Source organism: Clytia hemisphaerica, unplaced genomic scaffold (genome assembly GCF_902728285.1).
Source record: "Clytia hemisphaerica strain Z4C2 unplaced genomic scaffold, Clytia hemisphaerica genome assembly, whole genome shotgun sequence".
Lineage (NCBI taxonomy): Eukaryota > Metazoa > Cnidaria > Hydrozoa > Leptothecata > Clytiidae > Clytia > Clytia hemisphaerica.
The window spans coordinates 617-20,630 of NW_027103994.1; the positions used below are offsets into that span (position 1 = coordinate 617).

Genomic DNA, 20,014 nt, shown 5'->3' on the forward strand with positions numbered 1-20,014 from the left:
AAGAGATTATTTCTTCCATATACATTCCATATTCCATATGCACGGATCTCGAATCTTCTTCAATCACCAAAATATTAAGAATAAGTTAAGAATATTTAAGGCTTTGCAGACCCTAAAACATCCGATTTCTTAGGAAAATTGACAAAACTGCGACAAAATGAAGAAAATAATTTTGATTCTTAGAGTCAACTCTTAGCTTATTCGTGCCTGGACAATAATCGCAATTCTAAGATCTACATCAAACTATTGCTAATTTTCTTTTAATATTGGTGAATTTTCACTAATTAAGATATAATCAATAGATATCGCGAAATTTACTGAGAGAGTGAATTTTTTAAAGTTAAAGCAAGTTTAGGCTCACCCATAAGCCTTAGTATGTACTCATCTACGAACCTTTCAATCAATGAGCTAACACACATTTAAAGAAGCTAACCTTTTGAACCACCAAAGAATACTAACACATCAAAACAAAAGGTAATTAAACTTTATAAACTTATTATCTTATTAATTAATTGCTAAAAATTATTAACAGTTTTTCTAGTTTTTCAAAGAAGTAAAAGTTTCTGATGTAGACAATACACCTTTTCGATCGTAGCCGCCAATCGCCGTGTGGGAATTGTTTTGTCCATTTTACCACCCTAAAACCGTCCCAGTCTTTTTTCGCACCTAAACAAACAATAGAAAAAAGTGTAAAAAAAGAATTGGATCGAGTTTAGGGCGGTAAATTAAATTTACCACCCACCTGACCGTGCGACTACGGCCGAAAAGGTGTAAAACGAGCCGGTTATTATAAGTGGGTTCTCGTACTTTCTACACAAATGTCGGATTGGAAGTAAAATTTACCGTTAGATTTTGAAGAATGTACCACTTGAAAACAAAGCAACCGTTATATCTAATCTATCGTCAGGAGTTCACTTTCGTTTCTTTTTCTCCTTGAAAAGATCTTAGCATCCCTCAGAGCTTTTACTTCATTGATTTGAACGTCTCTTTTAAAAACACAAGTTCTAGTCAGTTTTAAATTTCCTTTTAAAAATTTAATTTTTTTATTTCAATTACTCTTTAATTTCAACTTTAATTTCAATTTTAAACATTTGAAAAGAAAGTCATCTTCCACCAAATAAGGTACATTAACCCTAACCGTTATGCATCAAAAGCACCCCTGCACCTGGGTACTGTAGAAATCTTTCCTCAGTGATGGTGAAAACTACTAACAAAATCCTAATTCTAATTGGGATAAAATATCTATCACTTCATCCCGAAAAAAAGCCATGGTTTTGGAGTCACAAGGTTCAAAATTTCAGGGTATTTTCTTCGGGGATGATTTTCGGCCGATTTTTCCAGTGGGGTTGGAGCTCCGCCGAGTCTGTGACACGAGGTGATCAAAATAAAGAAAGTTTCTTCCCATCTGACATAAGGACCGTTAATTCTATATATTCACAAGTTGAAATATCCTCAATAAAAGTTAAAGTAAGTTGTTGGTCTAATGTCGACATTCCTCATCTAAATCCGACACCCTTTTCAGAGAAAATAGGTACGTACGGAATCACTGATTGAAAAAGATGTTGTCCCCTATGACCACTAAGCAAAGAAATAGTTTCAACCAGCGATTCCAAATATCCTATTAATCCCAGCTCTAAAGATGGGTGTCGGAATCAGAAGAGGGATGTCGACATTAGATCAACTTACAGTACTGTGACGGGGGTGCTAGGCATAATGTAAACTACGGCGGAACATTTAATTCTTTGAATGTAAACAATAACGAGTTTATGTATCGGAAGACATCGAGGGCGACGGTAAAAAGTGAAGTCGACACAAAACAAAGTCGATAGTTTGCTCACCTAAACAGACGACGGTATTTTGGTGTTTTCACTGTCGTCGAGCAAAGCGAACGGTGATTTCTGCGACATGTCAACTTTGCTTTATACCGCCTCACTCGATTTATCTCAAATACATAAACTCGCTAAAAATTTAAAGGGGTGCAACGGCTTACAAGTTATTTCGGGTAATAAAATTGAGCCCTTTATGGGATAAAACTAATCAGTCATTGTGCAAAAATGCAGATTTTAAAGGATTCCTTACCAAAAATCTCATTTTTTAAAATTTTTAACTGCTAATTTTTCTTTACTTTTAGATATCATTCTGACAACGGTTGAAACCGATATTCCGATCCAACCCGGTTTATTTCGTGTAATCCGAATTCTCCGAATCGGTCGCCTGTTACGTTTTTTCGAATCAGCCAAAGGAATACGTCAACTCATTTTTACGATCATGAAATCCGCACCTGCATTGAGCAATGTGGGTACATTTATGTTCTTGATCATCTTCATCTATGCAATCATTGGGATGACCATGTTCGGTCACGTAGGATATTCCACTTACATTACACCTACGGTAAATTTCAAGACCTTCGGTAGCAGTTTTTGTTTATTGTTTCGTGTTGCCACAGCTGCTGGTTGGAATGGTGTCTTAGAAGGATTATGTATCGAACCGCCACATTGTAACCCCAATAAGTTTATCCCAGGTGGCGGCGGGGGCGTTGCTAAGGGCGATTGTGGTAATAAGATAGCAGCTGTTATCTATCTGGTCAGTTTTATGTTTATTATTGTCCAATTTATCGTCAATATGTACATCATCGCTGTTATTCTGGAGAATTTCAATGACGCACAAAACCAAGAATCAGTTGGAATCACTGAAGATGCAATCGAAGATTTTTATGAAACATGGAAAAAATATGATCCAAAAGCTAAACAATTTATGGAGTATAAGGATGTTTCTGACTTCCTTGATCAAGTTCCTAGACCATTCCGAAAGGTCAAACCAAACAACGAGTTCATTGCAAGTTTAAATTGCCCGGTACGTGAGGGACGTAAAGTACATTGTCTGGATCTCCTTCAAGCATTGATTAAACAAATCATTGGTGAAGACAAATGTAAACTTGACGAGGCTGATGCGATGGTTGCTAAATTAGTGGCCAAAGTGGAGAAAAAACTGAAAAAACAATTCCCTGTTCGTGAAAAGAAAGGCATTATAGAGACTACTACTGAACGAGTTCGAGTCGAAGATGCAGCTTGTCGGAGGATACAAAAATTAGCGCGTTGGTATCTTATACAAAGTAACGTAGAAATGATAAAAGACTCTGGCTGGCCTCGAGGAGTATGAAAGGAACCGCAGAATACGGCATATTGAAAATGCAGTAAAAGGCTTGGTCAAAATGAACGAGTTAGAAAAAGAACAACAGAAAAAGAAAGAAGAAGAGGAACAACTCAGACGAAAAGAGTTATTTGACTCGGATGACGAGGAATATATGATGGAGACACCGCTACTTTGAACCAGTTGGATTACTCGGCTTCAGTATAGATTTCTTTGGGTCAAGAAATTGATTTGTTTTACTGAAGAATAAACCTTGGAATGGTGTTTTCGGAAGAAAAATTCCTATAATAAAGTCTAGTACGAGGAGTAGAAAAACGAGTTGCTTTACTCGACATGTCTCCAGTTAGTTGAATTCCACTGGAAAAAGACGAGTAAACCTCGAACCAATTCAGAATGAAACACGGTTGAATCTCCTAAAAAGACGTAACATAGGAAGAATAACTAGTCCACCTGTGATAAAAGCATATAATTTCGCTACATTATTAAACGCTGTTTTGCGTTACGAACGAATGGATACAAACAAACATTGTAGCATTTTGTTGTAAAAAAAGGACTTTTTTGATACAAGACTTTTTGATACGAGACTTTTTAGAAAGATTTGAGAGACGTATATTTTTGTAACGTTTTCAAGAGACATTTTTCTAGTGAAGATTTTTTCTATAGGAAAGCAAAGTTTACATACAAAACATGAAAATTATTTTTGTACGTATTATTTTTCTTTATCATTAAATTAACATTTTCCTTTTCCCCGAAGCTCGTTTTAATCCACCTTTTCGACCGTAGCCGCCAATTGCCGCGCGCGGCATTTTTGTCCGGGCTACTACCCTAAAACCGTCCCAGTCTTTTTTTTGCACCTATAGACAATAGAAAAAGGTGTAAAAAAGGATTAGATCGATTTTAGGGGGATAATTAAATAATCAAGTGGCACGCGACTGACTACGGTCGAAAAAGTGTATTTTAGGTACTGAAAAAAACAGCCTAACTTTTTGTGTAATGTATAATAATCCATTAACTAAAAATTATAAAATTATTAACTTTTTCGAGTATCAGTTTTTTATATCTATTTTAATATTAATGTACAGAGTTTTTTTATATTTTTCAAAACGAAAAGACAGATTGACTTTGTATTACCGTTAAAAAAGATTTTGAAAAATGTTTTTAATTGACGCTTGAATTTGGTGCGATTGTTTGATTTTAGCCAATCACCGCGCTTAAAGCTCGTTTGACATTCATCCCAAACCTGATTGAGAAAGATTACTAACCCTTACATGCTATACGCAAAACTAAGTGCCAAAACTTAAATGTCTGATAGAGGGTTCAGGTTTTTGAATCAAATTTGGACCAAAAGTATAAACAAATGAGTCAGATGTTTTAAACCAAAAATTTTATTTTTTTGTGCTTTTTTTTCTTCAGCATCTTTTCAGCAAAAAATGCTTTATCAGAAATTTCTTTCTCTGCTGGCGTAAGCAATTTTGCAAAGATATTTTGCGATTTTTATTTCTTTTTGTTTGTTCGCTTACATTTTTTGTGAAAATTTGAAGTTGCCAACTTTACTAAGTAAAAAATTATTCTAGTTTTTCTACCTACGACGGATTTTTTAAGGTTTTTCTGAAATTTTCCGAGTTTTGTACCATTTTGCACCATCGAATTAGGTCTGATCAATGACAGCAACATGAATACACTTCTTGCCCCAAAGATTTAGCCTCCTGTTGGCGAAAAACTCGTCCTCAGGCACAAAAAAAGTAGAATGCTTGAAAAATTATTAAAAAAACTCCCAGTTATTCATCAAAGGAACAAGTGTGCCGAATTTCAGCTGAATCTAATCACTTTTGAAGTCTCCGGGCTGCCCCAATGTCTTAGCCTCGTTTTGGCGTAAAACTTGTCCCAAGGCCCAAAAAATCAAAATTTTCAACAAAAAAACAGTTTTTCACCCAAGGAACAAGTGTGCCGAATTTCAGCTGAATTCAATCATTTTTTGAAGTCTCCCGGCTGTCCTGAAGTTTTTGTGACGGACAGACAAACACATATTGCCAGATGCTAGCTCAATTAAAGTTGAAAATATCCAAATTTTGGGTATTGCAATTTTGCATCTTTGATCAATATGTGTATATCCAGAAAAAAACTAAAAAGCAAATCCCGAGAAAAGCTGGCAACAGACAGACGAAACGAACGGACAAAGATTATTTATATGACGGCAAGGTAGGTCCAAAATGTGTATTCCCAAACGAGCATTTTCAACAACAACAATTTTCAACAGTACACCCATCAAAATTCAATAATCTTTAATAGTCAAACGTGCGTAACGTACTGGGCTCAACTTCAGTAGCTTCAAACTATGCATAGTCCCGATTGGAGCGAAACGAACCAAAAGAATATACCCAGGCCTAGAAAGTCAAAATTTCTTAAAAGCTTTAAGTCTTATTGGGAATTTGCGGATTTTAATGAGTGGTTTTTCATGCGAAAGACAATTAAAATGCTACAAACAAGCTTACATGCTGAAAGGACCTTTCTGGAGGCTAATGTAATAAGAAAATAGAGAAATCAAAAAAAACTAATAGCTAGTCTCGAGACAGACGAACGGACGGACGGACAGACATGGGTTAATTTATAGGACCTACGAGGTAGGTCCAAAAACATAATTTTCCAATAACAACTTAAAGGTTTGTTTCATATGTTAAACGCCCCTGTCTCGCTGTGTCCCGGTGAGATTTTTTTTCCCAAAGAGTAGAAAATTTTTTTTATCGAAATCTCAATGGGGATAGAAATTCTATAGTTCCTACAGCACCTGACCCCGAAAAATAGATTTCTCATTTTATATTTATCAGCATTATAGTCCTATTGTTAACCGGCTACTTTTTCGAAGCGGGCTACACGACTTTTTGCGCAATGCAATTGGTTCTTTTCGCATAACAACGGGCCTACATTGTCCAGAGTTGCCCGTCGTTAGGAAAATTCATTGTGAGGTCACTTTTTCAAAGGAAAATGAACAATGCGTTGACATCATTTCTCTCATTTTTTATTTCTGACGTCAGAAATTATAACAATTTTTTTATCTCTTTTCGCTTTATTTCCCTATTTTTCCTGGACAAAGCGCTAAAAATCAATCGGAGCTGAAGGAAACGGTTAACAAATACAATAATGACCGGTTTTTTCGGGCTGTACTGAAAATAGACATTGAATCTTAACTAACAAAAATCTGAATCGAAGTTGATTGGATACTACCCAATTCAGGCATTTTTTAAGTAAATCCTCTCTAAATCTAAATCTATTGGAATTAAGTTATGATGATAAGGTATTTTCTTACTCGGGGAAATAGTCCATTACAAACTTCCTTGTCCTAAGTTAGATGTTTTGACTAAAATGTTTGACCTACATTTTGGGGTTTGTTGACCCACATCTTGGGGGTCTTCATAACCCTACATAAAAATTGATGTTGGCATTTTGAGCTTTTACGACGGAAAAATTAGCAAAGGATTACTCTTACATTACACCCCTGTGTATCAGACCCGCTGGGACCCCAGCCCCACCCAAAAATTTGCCTAAATTTGAAAAAAGTTCCACCGGGGCTGCGAAGCAGGGACGTTGTTGCATTATCATCTTTCAACAAAAAATTTTCAAACTACAAAATAAAACAACTTCATTCATGAAATTCATAAATCAAAACCATCATTTTAAAATCAATATTGTAGCAAATTTTCCTTAAATTTAATTAGCATAAAATTTTTCCATCATACCCAACTACTTTTTATTCAGCATTCATCTATGAAGTTATTTTATTTTCAGTAGCGTGGCGAGGGCGCCAAAATACAGAGCGCGCAAAAAGACGCTTCTGATTACTAATTACTGCTTTTAGACCTTAATGGCAGTTTTCGGCTTAAAATAGAGAAAATACCCCAAAATTTACAAATATTTTTATATTTCATAGGAGACGCCAAAATCATAATACTCCCAATTTGTGTCCCCAGTTTGCCCGAATTTTTGTCAACCCCACCACGCTACTGATGTTCTTTCCTCCTGTTCTGTAACTTATTCTTCCTTGCAGCTACATGAATCAACCCATTAATTTTGCAACCTTTCTTGTTACATGCCGACTTTTGAACATTTTTACAGTTGCTACATTGTTGGAGATTGACAGCTTGATCTTTGTCAGACTATTATTCCTAAAGTATGAATTTCACTTAGAGAGAGCAATAATTTTCGATGAATACTGAAATTCCGCTTTCACCTACATGTAGGAGTTAAAATTCGAAACAATAAAAATTTTCAGAATAACAGAATGCCCTTTAGAAAATGGTTTTGCAATAAAATATTTCTAAAATTTGCTGTTATAGTCAATCGAATTGAAAAAGTATCAACATTTTACTATGCCTACCGGGTGCACCAAAAAAAAGTATACAGGTTTGTCAAGATATTGTGAGCTTCAGGATTTAAATTTTTTGTTCAATCTTTTTTAATGGTATAGAAGGATGCTCTAACTTGAATTTCAACCTATCATACATTAGGTTTGAAAAAGTAGTTCGAAAATTATTTCAAAAAAACTGGCCATTTCGTCATATTGGAGGGTTTATAGTTATGCATCTTTGTGCTCAAAATCAGAAAAATCGAATTAGCCAATCTTGAGGTTGAACAATAAAGCAACTACTGCAGACATCGCTTAGACATGAAAAATCGGCAATCCTTGATGTATCAAAAGTCATAGCTGTTTTTGTCTGTAAAAACTTGGATTGAATGAAAACCTCATCTCCGATCAGATTCTGGTTACTACGCACTGGCACGTATGTACTCTCTAAAGGCTTATCTGGCACCCAGATAAGCTCTTAAGGTCGGGAAAATTTTCAACATCTGGAAGGTTCACATTACGGAAGGATTTTGTAGCGGGAGGACTGGTAACCCAGTCCTCGTTTTCGGGGATTGGCGGGTCCAACTGAAATATTTTCAGGTTTACGCACAAGGGTAGTTGAACCCGACTGGGGATGGCGACTATCAATTATTTTCGATGGAAAATTGGCCCGCTCCTTTAGAGCTTTATCGTGGAAGGCCGCCAATCCGCCGTCGGAATATCAGATAATCTAAAGGCCATGGCTCCATAAGAGAATCTGTCCAGGTTGGTGTAGCCAGTACCTTTACATCCTAAGCAGACTTTTTACCGCTAGACTAATCTAGGGATGTCGAGATGTGATTTTCTATACAAGGGGTTGGGAACTGGAAGGGTTAAAGAAATATTTTTCCAATACATTTAAACTTTTTTCTTTTTCATTTTGAAGAATTCTAATTCAAGTGCTCAAAAGTTTTGTTACATTGACCGAAAACCTATTTTTAGTTAGCCAAAGATACATCATCCATCCAGCTTCGCTTCGTCGAATATCATAAAGCTCGACTGAATAGATACATTAACTGACGCAAAAATATTTCATCGCCGAATATGAAAAACTCTTCAAATTCGAAGTACTCTTCTTTGCCAAAGTCTTCATTCTTCATAAATTCGATCCATCGCGATTTGAAATTTTCAGATCAAGGAAGAGTTGGCCTTACAGAGAATGTATAACATATCATAGTTTGGTTGGCTAGACCAGGCAGAATTTTTTTTACATCGGAAGTTGAAAACTGGTTGGAGCCCTTTTTCAGCAAAAGCACGGAACAATTTTCAGGAAAGGAGCCCAGGCTATATTTCTTCAATCTCATTTATATAGATCTTAGAAACACTTAAAATCGTTTTCAATAATACTTTGACTAAATAAATGACGCACAGAAAAACACACATTAACTCTTTCATGTTACTACTTTTTATAAGCTTTACTGTAGATACAAGGAAAGAAGAATTTCCAGTCATCTGTATAGCAAGACAAAGAACGTAATTTCATACAATTGCTATATGGTGGTGTGTTTTATACTACTACAATATTTTGTTTATATTTATTGTTGGAAGTAGCTTTGGTTAATCTAGACAGAATGTCTGATAATGGACGTGATTTCTGTGAAATTTCTCATTTCAGAGCTATTGTTATCGAGAAAACTCAATTAGTCGGATTTCTTTCTAAAGACGGAAAATTTGCAACGCTGTATATTGTACATTTTATTTCATTTCTCTCTAGATATCATCTTAGAATTGACGCATGTCAGTATTCCGATATCACCCGGATTATTCCGAATTATCCTGGTGGCCCGGTTTAGTGCGTTTACTGCGATCCATCGAGTATTTGCGTGGAATCCGACAAACTTGTATTCACGGCTATCAAATCTGCTCCTCCAGCTTTGGCAAACGTGTGTCTCATACTGTTCCTCATTTTATTCATATACGCCGTACTGGGAATGTCAATGTTCCAACGTGTCAAATTCAACAAGGATCTTAATGAGGGTGTTAATTTTAGAACTTTCAGATCTAGCTTTAATATTTTGTTCCGGATTACCACGGCTGCTGGTTGGAACTTGGTGCTCAATGCGACACGGAACGAAGAAGGATGTAATCGGGATATGGTATTCTATGAAGGCGATACTGGGAATGGAATTACGGAAGGTGATTGCGGTAATAATTTTGCTGCCATTTTTTATTTTGGATCTTATATTATGTTGTTATCGTATATCATTATCAATGTCTACATTGCTGTTATGTTGGAGAATTTCCAGTTAGCTCAGGAACAAGAATCACTTGGTATCACTGAAGATGGTATTGAAGATTTTTATGAAGTCTGGAAAACATTTGACCCGAACGCATCACAATTTATTTATTTGAGCGATGTTAAATGTTTTGTGGATAACCTTGAAGAGCCTTTTAATTTAAGTAGGAAAGAGTATGAGGAGTTGCTACATAAGTGTGATATTCCCATTAAAGCAGAAGAGAGATGTCATTGTTTGGATATCCTTTCAGCGTTGGTCAAATACCGTTTAGGAGAACGTCGTTGTGCAGAAACAAATGATGTCAAAAAAGTATTGGAAAAAGTAGAAGAGATCTTTGCATTAAAATTCCCAGCACGGAAACAAGTTGTGACCGTTGATTCAACGTTGAGACGTTTCAAACGTGAGCAAGATGCAGCTGCTATTATCCAAAGAATGTATCGATATTATTGCTATAAAAACCGTCTACCTCAATAATCTGTTAAGAAAAGCTTCAATGATAAAAGGGAATGCCGATCGCTATATTGCACGTGATTTGAGAATGAATTTAGTGTTGGTCGAAGAGGGTATCAAACGCAAAAAATCGAATCTGGAAAGTGGTTTAGTGTTCACAAACTTTTTCGCGAGTCAGTGAAAAAATAAATTGCATCCTCCACCAAAAAAAGCTCTTAAACAACTTGAAATTGCTTGTCAAGAATATTTCGACATTGCTACGAATTTTTAGTTTGCAAAGGATGATTTTAATTTTTCAAGTTATTATGAAGGTTGAGTTAGGATTGGGCTCTTCCAGAAAATTTTTGTACATGGGGGGGGGGGGTGGAGGATATATATTGGATATTTTGTCCGGAGTGTAGTCAAGTGTAGTGCAAAATAAGCAAAATTTGCCTAGTTTTGAGGGCAAGTTTGCTCTGTTTAGGGGGTAATTTTGAATGTCCGGGCGGGGGGAGGGGGTTTCTCAACTGATGGTTGTCCGGGGGTAGGATCTGTTGTCAGGGGTCATAATTCAAGTCCAGGGATGAATTTCAAAAATAAAATCTTCCACCCCCCCCCCCATATTCAATATTTTTCTGGAAAAGCCCATTTAGGATTTTCTTACTATCAGGGAATCTATCTTCCAAACTGTGTGGCCTATTTTAAAGTATTTTTCCAAAAGCATAAATGGCTCAATTGCAAATATTACTATTTTTCAATTTTTATCAGACCAGTATATTTTTCAAACTATTTATTTTAAAAAGATTTATTTAAAAAGATTTATTCAAAAATATTTATTAACGTAACTTAAAAGGGGTCATCCATATAGTACACATACACAAATATTCCAAATATTTGACAACCCCTACCCTTTATAAGCAGAGAATGATAGAAATGACATCATTCGAACAATAGCCGTACTCTTTTGCTACACCCTTCCCCTCCTTAAAATGTTCGTAACCTTTACCACGCCTTCTCTCAGGAAGTTTCACCCCCAGCACGCCTTGTGTTTTTAGCCGAAATGACAGTTTTAAGCTTTTCCGTCATAACTTTTGATCTTCTAAACCGATTCACAAAAGTAAGCCCATTCTGGAAAGCCCAACTTTCCAAAAATGTTAAAATAAAGGATTTTCCTATATCAATGGTGACACAGTAGTCTTCTGCCTTAGAGTTGAAAACTTTTCAAAACGCAATTTGTCATATTTTTCAAAATTTTAAGTTCCGGTTAAAAAAAAAGTGGGGAGAACATTTGCGATACCATAATTTTCTGGCTCATTGTTTCCACCATTATAACTACAACTGCTAGCCAAAAAACCACAATCATATATTTACTAGAAAAGGCAGAATTCATTTTTAGAAAACATTGGTTTTCGAGAAAATTTACACGTAAATCAGAGGCCCCTTGAGGTAATTTTTGTGGAAAATATCACTTAAAATGACTTTCCAATCGTCAACTAGTCTGAAAGCAATAGAAATAACTTAGTATATACACTTTAAAACTCTTTGTAGCCTTATCATAAGCCTTAACTTGGGTTTCGGGGACGGTCGATGACGGCCGAAAAGCCTCCAATCCTCACCATTTATGTATCGTTATATTAAAGAATAAGAGGGTAGAAACTTACCTCAAACACTGAGTAAACCAGACTAAACTACAAACAAGCAATACATAACATTTCCAACCGATAATTAAAACAAACCATTTTCTACTAAATAAACATAAAAAGTTAATTACATCAATCCATGTGCTCTTTTTTTCCCAAAGAATATTTTGCCTAATTTTCCAATTTGTTTTGACAGTTAAAATCGAAAGTGGGTTTCAAATTATGGAAAATAGTTTGTTTACATTTTCTATCAGTCATATAAGACATTTCCCGGGATTTAAAGGCGTTTTAAGGCGGTAGGGCTGGTTTTCCTAAAAGAAAAACGTATATTTACGGCCTCGGCTATCGCTTAATACGTAAATTTACGGCCTCGGCGTGGTAAAGGTTAACATTTTGGCCATCAAAGCCCTATTTTCTTATACATAGTTATATATAGTGTTACATATACATATCTTATAATATATTTAGTACGTATGCAAATGTTCTTAACGCAAACTTGAAGGCTTCAAATATCATTATAACTATCCATACATAAAAATTCATAATTCTTTGTAGATAGCAGTGTATAACTCATTTTATTTCAATAAATTGACTGAATAAAAACAATAATAAAAAAAGATGGCGAGGAGCTCTGAGCTTTAAACAATGAATTTTACATGGACAGCCCTGTATCAGACTGGAAAGTTTGGCCAAAATTTCGTCCCCAGTGGGAAAAATTATCCAACCTACTGTTTAATTGACTTTGATTTAATCCCCATTTGAATTCGATGGAAAAATTTGCACTCCATAACCAATCCCGACGGGAATCCTTTAGCTTGGAATAAAAGAATTTCTATACGCATCGGGATTTGGATAGATATTCTCATCCCCACTGATGGAAAAAGTTCCATAGGGACTGTGAGAAAGGTGTGTGTTTCAAGAATCCCAATCCACTAAAACTTGTTTACCAAGCCAGGGGTGTATCAATAGTCCATATTATAAAATCATACTGTCAAATTTATATACTATACAGCATGGTCACTACAGGGGTTGAATTTCCTTTCCTTTCCTTGCCTTCTCAATAGTTTATGTATTTTTTCAGCGACGGAGACGATTAACCTTTGATTTGTCTAGATCCTGATCAACTGAGAACAACAATAGCACTTTAACCATCCTCGATTGTGCGGGACAAAACTGCAGGTTTTCCCGATTCGCTTCAGTCAACTCACTGTCTTCAAAAGTGCAATAAACTCGCTAATGACAAGCTTACCAAAACGTCCTTTTAAAATTCTATTATCTGACACCCCTGTGTCACAGACCCGCTAGGACCCCATCCCCACTGGAAAATGGTGCGACAATTTTTCTTCCTGGTGGGAATTCAGCCCCACTGGGAAATTGACTTTGATCCCAGTTAGTCTTTTAACCTTGGAACAATAGAATTTCTATCCCTATTGGGATTTCAATAGTGATCTTTCTCCCCACTGACGAAAAAGTTCCAATAAGGCTTTGAAATATTGTGCTCAGCATCGCGATCTGTTTAAAAGTTTTAAAGATAAATACAAAAATACTTTCATACCTCTAACTTCAATGATGTCGGACGGTTTACGTCGGTTACAGTCACGTCATAATTGCCATGGTATACATTGGAAATCATTTCATGGTCTCCCTGAAAAGGTATTAAAAAATGAAAAAGGCATTAAAAAGAAACGCTTTTTGTCTTCCTTCGTTTGACTACAATTTCACTATTTTTGCAGCCTTCGCATACTGTAAAAGATAATTTTTACAATAATCGCACGATGAGTTATTTTCTCTTATTTGGCGCCCTTTCAAAGAGAGCAATTAATCGTTAATTGAATCCTGTAGAGAGCAATTAATCATTAATCAGACTCTCGATTTTTTTTCATCGAACGTTTTGATTGCATTCGAAATTCATTTTGTGAGAAAATCTATAAAAATTAATAAAAGACAAACGTATAGAGAAGAGAAACATATAAAACTTTCAGTGTAATTTCTGTAATTTACTTTCCTAACAGGGAAAAAGTAGTGCAACCCGTTGTGCGATTAGCTCGTAATCATATGATAATTCGTACAATTCGAAAATTGCACTCGTGATTTTTTTGTTTCAATTTTCAATTAATAACAAAAAAATCACTCGTGCAATTATTCTCGAATTGTACTCGTTATCATGTGATTACATATACTAACATTTTCTTTTGACCTAAAAGAGAAAATTCACACTTTCTGTTATCCAAAATGCAACAAAATATTTAGAAAAATAAAATTACCAAATCTTCAGACGTTACCGAACCAGAATTGTGATAAAATCGCGTATCTGCAAACACATCAAAAGTGACACTAAATCACATAAAATGGAAATCCTCGCACATATTCTTCTTTTTGTTGACACCATATGTTATTAGTGGCTTTTTAGTAACTTTATTAATGTTTAGTAGCTGAAAAAAGAATATCAAGAAAAACAGAATTACAAAAAAAATACTGCTGAAAATCTTTAGAAATTTTTTATTAACGATATATACAAGTAAGAATTTTTATTTAAAATTGCTCCAAAGCACTGACAACCCCCAACACAATTGCCATTCAGGGCTGTACACGCTGACCTTTATATACCCTGGACAAGTTTTCTCGATCCCAGCCAAGGAAATTTTTGATCGGAGCTTTTTTAAAGTGGTATTCTAATGGTAGTAATACTTTAATGGGGTTAACTTTCGCGGGGATTAAATTTCGCGGTTAAGCTCATCCGCGAAATGTTAAGATTTCACGGGGACTTAATTTTCGCGGATGGCTTATTGGGTGACAATATTTTCACACAATTTTGTGCCTTTTACTGTCAAATCATGCATGTTGGTTGCGTTGAAATACGCATTATGAGCGTCTCTTTGATGCCATTAAACATTCAAAAAGTATTTATTTCACATTTTTGGAGTTTTGTTTAGAAATATTAAGCCTTTCCAAATTCCCCATTAAAGTACTCGATGTGGGTCTAAAAATATTTTTCAAAGGGAAAATGTCATTGAATTATTAATTGAACCACTTCTCAAAAAACTCTGATGAAAGATGGCGGATAAAGTTTTATCCAGGGTATGTAAAAGAGAGTGGCTGTACAGAACGTCCTAAAAAGTCGAATACCTTTCATGTATCGAAAGAATAGATGGACAAATAATGTACATCACAAAATCACTGAGCTTTATATAGACCCTGGAGGCAGTTTCTCGATCCCGGTCAAACAAGATCTTTCGATCGGAATTTTTTTCAAAGTGGTACCCGCATTGAGAGCGCTAGATCTACTTCGTTTGCATACAAGTGAGGTAGCACCTCAAAGTTTTGACACTATAATGTTTGCGGGTACCACTTTCAAAAAATCTCCGATCAAATATGGCGGATATAGCTTGGTCCAGAGTTTATAAAGGTCAGTGACATAAAATCCTTAAAGAGATTACAAAGACTGTTACTATGTAACATGATTAAAAAGAAGAACAAAATTAATTATTTCTTTCATTACTCATCATACAATTAATAATACTTTATTCAAGTAAAGATAAAATCACTTCTGTTAAAAACCACTTTGAAAAAAAATAGTAGAAACCCTTGCAAAATTCGAATCTTTCAAAAGTTTGAATCTTACTCCAAGAGAATTCGCATAATGTGGTCATCATAAAAACAAAATGTTATTGAATTTTTTAAGTTTAAAATAGTGTTGACCTAAAATTCATCCTCACTACAATAGAGAATTCTTTTAAAATGTATCACTATAAATAATGATGCATGCCAATGGAAAAGTTTCTTACTTTCCTTACAATAGTAGAAATATGAAAGGATATCATATATCAACACATGACGCAATTACCCTATTTAACAGATCACAGATCTACAAGCGATAAGATAGACACTCCATGCATCTCCAATTTTGAAGACATTACAGTAAACCGCTTTTCAAAATGACAAATCTTTATCCAAAAACTCGTCGCTGTTGGTGTTGCATTGAAGATCTTGCTTCACCATTTTCAACGTAAAACTGCGTAAAATACCAAAAAGATAAAAAACACAATAGTTAACTTTCATGTCCATTTGCCATGTTTTCTTTTTTACAAACAACTAAGGAAACGTGCTGGCCACCACCAGATATGGTTAAAACTTCATCGGTTTCAGGATCAAGATTTTTCGATTTGACCAGCTCTGGCTCGTAAATATCATCATCATCGCCAACACCTAACTGCAGTGTGGTTCCAAAACCCCATGAATATAATTGGCCTTTCTCGGTTACAGCATAACTAACTGATTCCCCACACGCAACATCTTTGACTTTTTTATCTGCTAGTTTTGGAACTTTGACAGGTACCGCAGTTTCCTTTGCATCTGTTCCAAGTCCTAGTCTACCATATTCTGCGCGACCAAAACTATAAACAATACCTTCTCCATCCACCATTATGGAATGGTGTTGACCACCTTGGATCACCATCTGATTGGACTTCGATTGGTTCCGTATTTCCGTTAAAGGCTTTATAACTTTCGGGTTGAAATAATTATCATTTGTGCCAGAGCCTAACTGTCCATAATTATTCAGACCCCAAGCGTAGACATCGTTTGTGTCGCTACTTAGGGCGAAAGTGCAAAAGCTGCCAGTGAAAATGTCTGAGAATCTCACTTTCCGTCGAAAACGAACCAATTGTGGCGATAAAAGAAAATCTAAACCACGTCGACCACCACGATGTCCAAAACATTCCTTTAATCTACCCAATTGGCCTTGTTCACCGGTTCCATTCGTGTATATCGAACCATCTTTTGTTAGAATGACAGTATGATCGTTACCAGAAGCTACTTTGATCGCTGGGTCCTCTATTTCATCACCTTTTGGGTATATCTTTCTAATCTCGTTCTTCTTGCCAAGAGAAGCTGCTGTTAGACCCATTTGACCACTGGCATCCTAGAGAAAGAAAAATTAAAGATGATAATGTTTTTTAAAAGGCCCCACAATAAAAAAGGCCTCAATATAACGAAGCAGGGGTCACAGCATACTATATGTAGGAATTTTCAATTGAAACTAAAGATATGAATAAACACTTTAACGAATTAGTTATACTTCCTAAATTAACCTAAGGAAAAATACACAAAACTGTGCAAAAACAAGTGATACTTGTATGGGCCTACCTGATTGTAAAAATTGAATAATTGACAATATTTCCGGGACAGTCACATTTTGGGCATTATATACCATTTTGTATCTTAGTCTCAGGCCAATCCTGAGAAAACGGACGAGCACAGGTTAATTTATAAGAGCTCCAGCTAGGTCTAAAAAAAAATTCTTACCCTGTATGCTCCCCAAGCATAAACTTCTCCTTTATCTGACAAGGCAGCAGTATGACTGTCACCAGCAGAAACTTGTATAATTTTGACACCGTCGGGGAGAGCAACTTTTCTTGCATAATATTCTTCATCATCTGTACCGCTGGTGGCTCGTCCCAGTGCCCCTTCATCATTACACCCAAAAGTGTAGACCTATAATAGAATTGAATGTACTAAGTTTTGTATATAAATCCATCGCTATCAGAAAGGGCACAACTAAAAAGAGATCATTTTTTCTATGTCAAAACGTCATAAACGCCAAAATATACACCAAAGCCTCGAGACCCTCTCCCAAGATACATGATGGGTTAAAGATACGAATTTATAGTGGGTACAGGGGTTTCAACTGCCCCTCAAAAATATCCCCTCATATGCTTAACTCCTATATGCTTAACTCCCATACTGCCTCAATATCTAAAAATCAATCAAACTATAGAGTTTTCTGCTGCTTTAAAAAAATGTATCAATCAAAAAAGGTTGACAAACGGAAAAATATTTTTTTAAACGTTACCCAAAAGTCAAACCATCCTTTTTGCAAAAAAAAATTTCCCAAAAAGTCGAACCCCCTAGTTTTTAAGGGGTGTCCATTATTGAATGTATTAGACAAATAAGAAAGGATCACGTTAAGGACTTGAACAAGTTACTACAAAACACAAACCTCTCCATCCTCAGTCAAGATAACAGTATGCATTCCACCGCATACTGATTGTATAAATTTGAATTCATCCACTTCTTTAACCAAAGCTGGTCGTTTCCTCTCCAAAACCTCATCACCGAGACCAAGCTGTCCAACATCTCCTTGTCCAAAAGCTAATACTTTGCCAGATTTGGTGAACACCGCAGGGATGATTGTCACCTCTTCTATGGCTGGAGTCTCTTCTGCGAGAAGTAAGAAGTATCAAATAATTCAAATATAATTGTACAACTGACTTTAAAAAAAATTCAACAGTACTCAATACTGTAATTTACAGAGCGGTATATCACAGTTTTACTTTTTTTCTAAGTATAATTCAGTATAATTCAAATATAAAGAAAACTAATTTAAAGCAATGGCAGATGATTGTGAAAAGTAAATGGGAATAATCATAATCCAAGAGTTGTAAGTCTTTTCAATATTTTAAGATATTTTAAAAGAGTATAAAACTTGATAATGTCAAAAACGTTTCAAGATGAATCGAAAGGAGACAGTAATTTAAAACAGTGATTTTATTACCAATACCAGTTATTTTTTGTTCAACATAAAGAACTTAACATAAAAAAACCACAAAATTATAATACAATGCTACTTAATGTTCATGTGTTTTTAGTAGGCTTTTTCTCATAATTGTTACATTATATTCCATTTTTATACTAGCCTCCACTGTCAATACTCCAAATCATAAATAAAAATGCGAGTGAAATTTTAAAGAGTGGAGTTACTTTCCCTTATGAAATCCTTGAAAATGTAATCAAATCCATTGGTGATTGTAAGCCGCAAAAGTAACCCCAGGATAAATGGGTTAAACAATTAGTGGTAATGACAGTGATCAACCGAGGTTTTTGGTGTGAGACAGAAAACAGATCTTACATAGCAATTTAGCACATAATCTTGAAATTTTGATGAATTATACACAATTTTGAGAGGGAAATACCTCTTTATTTCCTTCACCAAGAAAGAAATCCTTCTGAGACGATAGAAGTTTGAACACTGTAATAAGGTCATTTTTCAATCACTTTCTTACCTTTCTTGGTATTTTTAGCATTTTTTGAAGTGCTTGCTCCTGATGAAGATTCATCATCGGATCGCCTTTTTCGTTTGTCTGCTTTTCTTGGCATTGTTTTATTTATATTCTGTCTGTATTAATTTAGGAAATATTAATTACTGTTGAACGTGCTAGAACCGAACTGGGCTCAACTTCAGTGTTTTTAAATCATTTGTAGGCCAATTGTAAAATTGTAACCAATTTTAACGTAACCAATTTTAACCAAATCGGACCATTTTTGAAGTCTTCAGCCTGCCCCGAAATTGTGAGGCTAAAAATTATGACCACCCCGTTAAAAGTTTTAAAATATTTTGAAACACTTGCAGGAGTTTGTCCTAGGATCAAGTGTGCAAAATTCCAATCAAATCTAACCATTTTTGAAGTCTCCAGCCCACCCCAAAGTTTTTAGCCTTGTTTTGGTGCTAAAAACTCATGACCATGCCCTTAAAAATAAAAATTTTCAAAGAAATAAAAAAAACACCCCCAGGGATTTGCCCAAGGATCAAGTGTGCCAAATTTCAGCCAAATCTGACCATTTTTGAAGTCTCCAGCCTCCAGACAGTATACATACATTGTCAGATTCTAGCTCAACTAAAGTTGAGAATTATTTAAGGCCAACCTAAAAGAAAAAAAGTTTCCGGTCAACCGGCCGGGTGAAATTTCTTTTCATCGTAACCCGGCCGCATTTTTGTTTCATAAGAACCAAATAGATAACAGATGAAACTTTCTTCTTAAAAACCTTTACTCATGACTCATTCAAACTGTTACATCGTTCCTATATAACACTCTTCAAAAAGTTTGTTTATTTAGCATGCTTTCTGGACGTTAAAGATCAAATAAATACTGTTATGCATATTAAATCAATTTATTAGAATGAAAAGTTAGTTGATTCTTAGAAGAAAAAAATCACAAAGTACAGTAATTAATAGCAATACATTTCTTTCAGTGAAAAAGAAAAAAAAAATATAAAGACAGAATGTGGGGTAACAATAACAGCCAGAGAGATGATTTTTTTCTTCTAAATTTTTTTAATTAGAAATCATGAAAAAGACCAAAAAAAATTTTAATAACGAGTGCAATTTGAGAAAAATTGCACTC

The 20,014-nt window shown here is 35.2% G+C and overlaps 1 protein-coding gene and 1 long non-coding RNA gene across 2 annotated transcripts; both read right to left on the reverse strand.

Moving 5' to 3' along the window:
* Positions 1 to 588: 588 nt before the first annotated feature.
* LOC136811196 (uncharacterized) lies at positions 589 to 14,761 on the reverse strand. Its single transcript, XR_010847209.1, has 3 exons — positions 14,099 to 14,761; positions 13,390 to 13,479; positions 589 to 666 (listed from the first exon to the last, which is right to left on the reverse strand). It is a non-coding gene; the product is annotated as an uncharacterized lncRNA (long non-coding RNA).
* A 1,104-nt stretch (positions 14,762 to 15,865) lies between these two features.
* Positions 15,866 to 19,013, reverse strand: LOC136811197 (regulator of chromosome condensation-like). The gene is made up of 4 exons (XM_067067810.1): positions 18,896 to 19,013; positions 17,833 to 18,053; positions 17,139 to 17,327; positions 15,866 to 16,755 (listed from the first exon to the last, which is right to left on the reverse strand). Exons 1-4 carry the CDS (start codon positions 18,987 to 18,989, stop codon positions 15,883 to 15,885), a joined length of 1,377 nt encoding a protein of 458 aa, XP_066923911.1. The 5' UTR covers positions 18,990 to 19,013; the 3' UTR covers positions 15,866 to 15,882.
* Positions 19,014 to 20,014: the final 1,001 nt, after the last annotated feature.